The sequence below is a fragment of the Ranitomeya variabilis genome, chromosome 1 (genome assembly GCF_051348905.1).
Source record: "Ranitomeya variabilis isolate aRanVar5 chromosome 1, aRanVar5.hap1, whole genome shotgun sequence".
Taxonomy (NCBI): domain Eukaryota; kingdom Metazoa; phylum Chordata; class Amphibia; order Anura; family Dendrobatidae; genus Ranitomeya; species Ranitomeya variabilis.
The window spans coordinates 977,732,774-977,742,648 of NC_135232.1; the positions used below are offsets into that span (position 1 = coordinate 977,732,774).

Consider the following 9,875-nt stretch of genomic DNA (forward strand, 5'->3'; position numbering starts at 1 on the left):
GCAGCCTCTGACATCCGTGACAGAGCGTCACTGATGATGCTTTGTTTCAGGGAGAGCTAAGGGCTGCAACAGTGACCACAGCTTCTGCATCCTGATGATGCTTCATTTGGGTATCCTTGCATGCATAACAAAATGTTATCAAAATGAAAGTGGAAAAAAAGAAAGGCAGTTAGATAGTGTAGTTAGGGAAGCATATGGAATTTTAAAGCAAGTTTATTAGAATATAGTTTAGATTTAGGATGAAAATTACTTTGGACTTTGGACCACCCATTTAATGAAGCAGGCATACAGAGGACACTTGAATAAATACTGTGGTGGGTCTAGTATGATATGTTGTCGTGTACTAATAAAGAATTATTATTTTTTCTGTCATTTTTTTAAACTAGTTTGCAAATTAAAGGGATTGTTCACTACTAGGATCAGTTCCTATATGATGGATTCCCTCTAGTGTTGAGCATTCCGATACTGCAAATATCGGGTATCGGCCGATATTTGCTGTATCGGAATTCCGATACCGAGTTCCGATATTTTTGCGATATCGGAATCGGAAGTGTGCGGTGCGTATGGATCCCAGGGTCTGGAGGAGAGGAGACTCTCCTTCAGGCCCTGGGATCCATATTCATGTAAAAAATAAATAATAAAAATAAAAAATATTGATATACTCACCCCTCCGGCGGACCCTGGCTCTTAGCGGTGCCTCCGTTCCTAAGAATGCAGGGAGTGAAGGACCTTCGATGACGTCGCGGCTTGTGATTGGTCGCGTGAGCGGTCTCATGAGCGGTCACGCGACCAATCACAAGCCGCGACATCATCGAAGGTCCTTTACTCTGCATTCTTAGGAACGGAGGCAGACGCTTGGACCGGTGAGAGCCGGGGCCGTTGGAGGGGTGAGTATATCAATATTTTTTATTTTTATTCTTTATTTTATACATGAATATGGATCCCAGGGCCTGAAGGAGAGTTTCCTCTCCTTCAGACCCTGGGAACCATTCCGATATTTTGTGTCCCATTGATATGCATTGGTATCGGGTATCGGTATCGGCGATATCCGATATTTTTTGGATATCGGCCGATCCAATCCGATACCGATACCTTTGCATATCGGAAGGTATCGCTCAACACTATTTCCCTCTCTTCTGGAACTGAAGATCTATTGGAAAATTAGGTCATTAATATTATATGCCAAGAAAATCTCTTTAATCCACTACAGAGTTAAGATAGAGGTGGTAAACCATTTATACCTGTTACAAGGGATTGAAACAACAGTTCCACCACTTATCATAGGATGGGAGTGTGGACTATTCCACTCTGGTGCTTTATAATGAAGTCCGGTGCAAGCGTAATGTAACGTGAAATGGCTAAGGCTTGCAGAGCATTTCAGTTACTGCCTTTTACTGGTTTACACTTTTTCTATTGATTTATACCAATAATGAAAAATCAATTTACATTTTGCTAAGACCAACCATTTCTTCTTTATCTACCTGGTATAAAGTGCCTCAATACTGCTTCCCATGTCTAAATCAATCTACTTAAACAGTTCATGTAAATAACTTAATGTGTTCCTTGGAAAAATGAAAAAATCTATTCTATTTAAAGGTTGAAACTATTGGTGATAAGTATATGACAGTGAGTGGCCTTCCAGAACCATGTGTCCACCATGCAAGGTCTGTATGTCACCTGGCGTTAGACATGATGGAGATTGCTGGACAAGTTCAAGTAGATGGGGAATCTGTGCAGGTACATGGTCATTCAGAATATGTTTTGCTGCCTAAAGTTATAGTGAGGATTTTTTTGTGAAGTACAGTACACATCCTCTGGCCTAATACACTAGTTTATCAATTTTTTAGCTAAGCCATATTTAGTAAAGGTCTTTAAGGGGTTGACCAGTCTTAAGCTAGAAGTCTGCAGTTACGCTATGTGATTTTAGACTCGTGAATCTTCACATCTCGCACACTGTGCACTGTGAGTATTCTCTGGTGCGCTTTTAGTGGGCAGACATGTGACTGTGAGTATGCAATACTCCCAGTCACATTCCGACTAGATGCACGCGGCCTCACTCAAAGCAAGTGTATTGAGAGAAGCTGGAAACAGTCTAGTTGGAATGTGGCCAGGAGTATCCGTATCACATACTTGTGGTCGCATGACCGCCCACACCCAGCACTCCTGACACCAGGTATTCATCACAGCACATAAGGGCGCGTGAAGTGAGAATTCACAAGTCTGCAGTCACATAGAATGACTGCAGACTTGCAGCTTAAAGAGAACCTGTCATCAGGATTGAACTTTATTACCGAAATGTATGGCCATAATGGGACTGTGATGAAGTTTTCATAAAATTACGTCTTGTGTGCTTTGGGGTGGGACGGCGGGGCAGGTTCTTCATTTTGATCTCCGCCCCCACCAGCCTCCACTGCTTCTTGTGCAGGTCACTGATTATTCAGTGCTGACAGGTTCTCTTTAAGACTGACAACCCCTTTGAAACAACACAGTCTTAAAATATGGCAGATCTAATGTATCATGATTAGTGATGAGCGAATATACTCATTACTCGAGATTTCCCGAGCGCGCTTGGGTGTCCTCTGAGTATTTTTTAGTGCTCGGAAATTTAGTTTTTAAGAAACTGGTTTCCCTAGCAACCAGGCAACCCCCACATGTACTTATGCTGGCTAACAGATGTAAATCATTCAGCTGCGGCAAGAAAAACTAAATTTCCGAGCACTAAAAATACTCGGAGGACACCCAAGCGCGCTCGGGAAATCTCGAGTAACGAGTATATTCGCTCATCACTAATCATGATGATTTATAGTATTTGTTAAATCTGTATAATTTTGAGACTGTCTAGTCTAAGTTTACACCAGTTTTTATTTGATTTATGTTGTGCCAAACATGTGCATCTCTATTCTTTCTCAATTTTGTGGCACAGTGTGTTGTGTGTCATGCCACAACCCTTCCCAATAAGCCACATCCAGTTTCATTGAAGATACACCCCCTTGTTAGCAAGGGCACAAAAAAAATTGTCTACAACACATAATAAATAAGGTCTTAAAAGACCATTTTTTGTTGCTTATTATGTCAGATTTCTGGCGTCATTAGCTTGATTAATATGTCTCAGTCTTTATTCACAGACAAGCTCTAAATTCAACAAAAAGTCACATAACTTTGTCATGTTTGTACTTTTGCTTCCACTTCCGCCACTGTGTAATTAGTATTTAGATGGCTAATCTGCTACAGCCAAACTTTGACAACATGTCAAGTTCAAGCGTATGTTGCCTTTACTTATCTGACACTAAGAGCAGTGTCTGGCTAGCCTTTAAAAAGTAGAGGACCGATAGAATCAGTGGGCTCCATCACTTTCCATTGACTACAATAAACTATGGGGAAAAAAAGATACGGTAATTAAATTACCCCGCGTTTACCTCCTTCTTCCTAGATCACAATTGGCATTCACACAGGAGAAGTGGTGACAGGTGTTATTGGTCAGAGAATGCCGCGCTACTGCCTGTTTGGAAATACTGTTAATTTGACTAGTAGAACAGAGACAACTGGAGAAAAGGGGAAAATAAATGTATCTGAATACACATACAGGTAAGGCTATTAAATGGAAATGAAAGGAAATATTAATAGTAAATGATACTAATATTTTAATTCCAGCGAAGGAAAAAAAAATCAGTATTAAGTAAATAATGTATTTTCCAGTCTCCACACCATGAAGCTGGCCATACATGCTAGAATAATCATACCCACAGATTACATCTCGACCGATTGCTCACTCAAAGGGTTGACCGGTCTAAATTGAGAAGTCTGCAGTCACTCTGTGTGATTCCAAAAGAAAAAAAATGTCCAGCTTCACCGAATCCGTGAAAAAAAGTTTTCTTTATTCACAAACTTAAACATGGAGGATACAAACTTCAGCACAAACCATATGGGTACGAATCTCAGCGCGTGTCTGGAGACTAAGCTCCCTTAATCATGACATGTCATGACATTTTTTTTTTTGGATTCTACACGCATTGACACAGCGGGTCCGTGCTCCCAAAACTCAGCTTATGCATCATGGGTGAGCTGGTTTATATTCCAACTCTGTGTGACTGCAGACTTATAAATACCCCCAGCTCACGTACTGTGGGGATTTGCCGGTTTCTAAGCCGACACCAGAGATTATGTATGGGTTATAACTCATACTCGCAGCCAGAGCCCGTCCAGTTGGCGTGGCCTTGCTCCATACACTTGTATAGAGCTAAGCCACACCATGACTAGTGATGTGGCCACCCAGTAGGTGTGGGTGGCTGACTAGAGGGCATGGTCTCACTCCATACAAGTGTATGGAGCAAGGAAGCTTCCACTGGACAGAATCTGACTGTGAGCATGTATAACTCGTACATGCCCTCTGGTCCCGGCTTAAAATCGGCAAATGCCCGCAGTGTACAGTGCATGCACGGGGGAATTTATAGGTCTGCAGTCACACTGAGTGACTGTAGACTTATTGATTTGGACCAGACAACCCCTTTAAATATTTGTGAAAGCCATTCAATATTCCCTTTATAGCAAATATTGTGGAAGTGAAGGATCAATTGCATGCTCAGTCAGGTGGAGTGTGTATTGGGGTGACAGGATGGGTAGGCATTCATCTAATATGGTAATTCAGGCAACAGCTTTCTACTGTGTGAGACCAAGTTAATGGGCCCCATACACAGTAGATCGGTCAGCCGGCTGCTATCTTTCCTGACTCCTTCACACACAGGAGCTCTCACTATTCTGAACACTCCTATGTTCTTTATGAGATAGCTGCAGCCAGACTCCACCGGGAATGGCAGAGGCTGCATTAGACTGGCGGCCGTGCCTGCTGATTTCACCGGGTTCAGACAATGTTAGTATAATGTGTGGTGAGACTTTAAAGGGGTTTTCCTTCGTACATTTTAATCAATAGATCTTGGAATAAGTACGTGTCCTGTGCTGAGATAATCTTATACATGTGCCCCTGCCGTGTACTGTGTACCGGCTGTGTCTGACCGTACAGGAACATGGTCTGATCATACCACAGCTCCTGGGCAGGGGAAGAAGCAAAAAAAGAGTGTGCAGACAGGAGAAGTGTTATGATCAGACTATGTTCCTGTTCATGTCACACATGGCCATTACACAGTACACAGCAGGGACACATGTATAAGATTATCTCAGCACAGGAACATTTTTTTTATTATGCATCCAATTGTGGAATTTATTTTCCAAGATCTATTGATTAATATGTGCTTTGCTTTTGGTACAACCCCTTTAATTCTCTCTTATTAGGGATTCCAAGATCACAGGGTGGTTATGGTGAACTGCTGATGCACCACCTCTCCTGCAGCCATTCTTTATTGATATTCTTTGTGTTAGCTTTAAGAAAATTGTAGCCACTTTTATATTTTTACACATGTCTCAGCTATGTTGGTTAATGCCAGGGAGACAAAAGTGCTAAGGGCTTAGGTACACACTGTGAAATGACTCTTGGTTGTATGGAGACTTACTAGGGACATCACGGAGGTCAATAAATTCTCTACTGAACCTCTATTTTCAAAGGGAGGCATATGAAGCATTGCTTGTAGGGGAGTGTGCAGTATCTCCGCACCCACAGAGCCTGTACTGTCCTAGACTAAGAGACTGTGTCTGCGCTCCGCCCTAAAATTTAGCTGTGTACATAAGGTGCTGGTAATTATAAGATAATGCACAGCAAGATTATTGGACAATGCCTGTGGATATTTGAGATTGTCTAAATTTCCCATCAGCTTCTTACTTTTCCTTCTAATTTCTAATCTAAAGATTCAGTTTGCGTCTGATTCTTGGTCATATTGTTAGATATACTGTAAACCAGAGGTGTCAAACTGCATTCCTCGAGGGCCGCCAACAGGTCATGTTTTCAGGATTTCTTTAGCATTCCACAAGGTGCTGGAATCATTCTGTGCAGGTGATTAAATTATCACCTGTGCAATACAAGGAAATCCTGAAAACATGACCTGTTGGCGGCCCTCGAGGAATGCAGTTTGACACCTCTGCTGTAAACGCTTATTTGTAGGATGCCCTGATGTTTGTTTTCTCTGTTTCTCTAGAATGGATAGATCAAAAAAGTATTTAATAAAAGATGATTTAGATGACCAATAGTCAATGTAATACCTTTGGGACTAAATGAGACAGCCAGAGACATCTAGCACCTATCTAAATGAAAAGGAAAGAATGCTAAATAAAAGCTTCACGAGGTGTTATAGAAGTGCAGAAATCTCCAAATGAAAAGATTTACTTCTCATCTGATACAGCTGGAAAATATATCAGAACCCAAGTAACTAGATACTAAGCCCATCATGACTGATTTGTGGTGTTCTTATGGCCGAGGTGTAGCTTTGCCAGACTGAGAATGGAGAATTGCACAATTATTCACTAAAATAGACGTGTGTGGTAAAATGGCTGGCAGGATCATTCATCTAAGCGGCTTTTCTTGTGTGGATCAAAAGCTGGAGATTTTAATTTTCCAAGTATGAAATGACATATTTATGGGAACTAATGAAGAACAATGAAAAACAGGAATTCTCAACTATCGCCAAGATATATAATTTATAATATAAAAATATATCTCTATACAAATATATATATGTATATGTGTGTATATATATATAACTATGAATATATAAAAATCTATATCTTTAAAATGGTATGATCATATTAAACTAGTTCGCCATTTTACAAGTTTACAAGGCATGACCTGTAAACTGCCGTGCATGTACTAACATGCAAAAAGTAACATCATGATTATCACAGAAGAGGCTAGTCCTTCTGTACCGGGACTTTTGGTTTAATTTTACGATTTCCCTTATTTTTCAGATGTCTTATGAGTCCAGAAAATGCCGACCCCCAGTTTAATTTACAGTATAGAGGACCAGTGAGCATGAAAGGAAAAACAGAGCCAATGCAAGTGTGGTTTTTATCCAGAAAGGCTGCAGAAATGGAGGTATGACTAATGTGGATGGAAGACTGGCCTTATCTAAACAGTTCACATTTTTTGCTTTGAATTAAATCTGAAGTAATAAATCATTGTTAGCAGAATGATTCATACGTCTAAATATTACTATCGAGTTGTGCCCAACTATTCTTCAACACTGTTTGTACAATCAACATTTATTTTGTTAGCGAAAAATGATACAATGTGTTAAGTTCAGGACATTGGTCTTTTGAGATTTTAACCTTAAAAATGAAGTATTATTCTGTTTGCTGGGATCGGAGCAGCAATACAATGCCTCCGGTCCCTAGATGTTTAATTCCTAAGAAAGGAGTGGTCAGCATTTGATTCACGATTAGCAGCTACATTAAGCTAAAAATGTTCTTAATTGAAAATTTCTTTCTGCATCCTCAATCTGTGAGCTGCGCTAGAAACAAATCCAAGCTTTTCTTCTCTAATCACTGAGGAAATGGGAAAAAAAATGAGAGTGAGAATACATCATACCGATTTCCTTGTGGAATACATGTCGGAATCACCATGAAATTGTTAAGCCCTCGACAAATCTATGATGCATGCCTTCATATGACACTTTGTTCTTCTATACAATCAATGATTGTCACATATTGCTTCTGTAAAAGTGTACACACCCTTGTTAAAATGCAGGTTTTTGTCATGTAAAAAATCGTACCAAAATTTTCCCACCTTTAATGTCACCTATAAACTATATGAGGGCATTTCCTGTGTACAGCCCTCTTCAGGGATTTTCAGTTAGATTCAGGTTTGGGCTCTGGCTGGGCCATTCCAAAACTTTGATCTTCTGGAAAAGCCATTCTTTCATTGATTTGTAGGTATGCTTAGGTTTCTTATGCTGGAAGAGTCAATTCCTCTTCTTCTTCAACTTTATGGCAGGGGCCTTAAGGTTTTGATAAAAAATTTATATTAATTTTTTCCTCTTTTACTAAAGCACCAGTTTCAGGCCAAAAGCATAAGGTTTCCTCTACCATACTTCACTGTAGGTATGGTGCTCTTTTGGTGATGTGTAGTGTTGGCTTTGTGCCAAATATGCCGTCTAGAATTATGGGCAAAGAGCACCTCCCCTTTGAAAAAGATGAAAAATTATCACCAGATATAAGGCCCATATCTCTGGAACTATATAGAGGATTTACATTTACATCAAACAAAAATCAGAATAATCAAGGGTAGAGTGAGAATAAAACAAAAACTGTCTGCTTTTGACCTGTTAACAAATACTCTTTAAAAGAACATTACACAATTCTCATTGATATATTAATAAATGTCTTTACAGATAAGATACAGGCTGGATATGTGCCAGTGTTTAACAAATTAAATAATTTTGTAATATTTCTCTTTTTTTTTCCAGGAATAAGTCCAGCATTAAAACTGAAAAGCCAAATCCAATTAAGATAACAAAGATGTTGTGCGTCAGTGTTTTAGTTCAGTCCCCGGATTTAAAATATATTAATTTGCTGCTTACCCCTTCATTTGTGACATAAAAATATGTAAGCTGTAGCTGTAAATGTTCTTTGGGAATATCACTAATAGTGTATTTTGTACGTTGCCCTGGTGGCAGCCTCTATTATTTAATCTATATTCCAAATTTGTAAGAAAAAAAAGAAAGTAAAATATTGTGGCACGATATTATAATTAGTTAATAGTCTATATTTTGAGCTGATGTTTAGTACCACTCTATTTAATGAACTCATATACCGTATTTCTTATTCTCATGTGATATATGTACTGTGGATAATGAAGAAATGTATAGTTTTGACAATAGGCAGGGAAAACTGTTAAGTGTACCTGTAAACCAATTGATTGGGTACGAGGTTGTATTAAACATTTTTGTATGTCTGCAAAACTTAATTCCAAACCTAAGGTGACCCCAAACTGAGACCCAATGAGTGGAGGACATCCATAACTAGGGTAAAAGGCAAAGACACAGTTGCTTCTAACCTGCTTAGTGTTCTCAGTATTTCGGTAGTGACCGTAACATGCACTCACCACAAGTACGTAGGTATTTTATATGTTTACTAGTACTTTACATACATTTTTATGAGTGGCAGTGCTCTATGTCAGCAATGTATATGATAGTAATGTATAGGATTTGTATTTTAGGTAATAGTAGTAATTTACAGGGTATCTTTGTCCATTGACATAGCACCCAGATAATGAAGTCTTTACTTTTGACACACAGAAGCAAATGCTTGTAAATATAGATAGAAAGGTCATATTTTTAACTATGTGCCATATAAAAATATATTTCAGGGTCTATATAGATGAATGAATCCCACTCAGTTGACATACAGAATGTATTGTGCTGGTGTTTCATGATTTACTTAATCTTGAATAAGAAGCTTCCTAATATTTATCTGTACCTTTAGATGTCACATATGTACAGTATAAATTGTCTGGTACTGTAAAGACATCCATAATAAATTATTTTTTCATCACACTGTATACTGCAGATTTCTTTATGTTCATGTAATGTTAAGATCTTTAAAATGTCGATAATAAAATTACCAGATATTATATTTAGCTGCAAAATGTCTGATTTTGTCGTGTACATTTCTTGTCATACTTTCTCTGATATTTTCAGAACTTCCATGAAAGTGATTACAGAGAGCTGAGTATGCGTGGCCATCTTACTTTTTCCACAGTGGGACTAGATGGTGGTTGGAGAATCCCATTCTCTAGATACATCGCTAGGGCTCAGGTGGAACCTATATCTGTGAGACATTTATGACTTACACTTTGGATATGCTATTATTGTCTGGCATGAAAATATCTCATTAATAACACACACACCCACAAACAAATCAATATTTGCTATGACAACTAGTGATGAGCAAGTGTACTCGTTGCTCGGGTTTTCCCGAGCACACTCGTGTGACCG

At 39.0% G+C, this 9,875-nt stretch overlaps 1 protein-coding gene across 1 annotated transcript in view; it reads left to right on the forward strand.

The window, feature by feature from the left end:
- GUCY1B1 (guanylate cyclase 1 soluble subunit beta 1) overlaps positions 1–9,439 on the forward strand; it is a 99,714-nt gene extending 90,275 nt beyond the window's left edge. Inside the window, exons 11-14 of the mRNA XM_077279395.1 lie at positions 1,597–1,737; positions 3,431–3,585; positions 6,850–6,976; positions 8,346–9,439. Coding sequence (XP_077135510.1) covers positions 1,597–1,737; positions 3,431–3,585; positions 6,850–6,976; positions 8,346–8,351 — 429 coding nt within the window. The 3' untranslated portion in view covers positions 8,352–9,439. The remainder of the gene's footprint in view (positions 1–1,596; positions 1,738–3,430; positions 3,586–6,849; positions 6,977–8,345) is intronic.
- Positions 9,440–9,875: the final 436 nt, after the last annotated feature.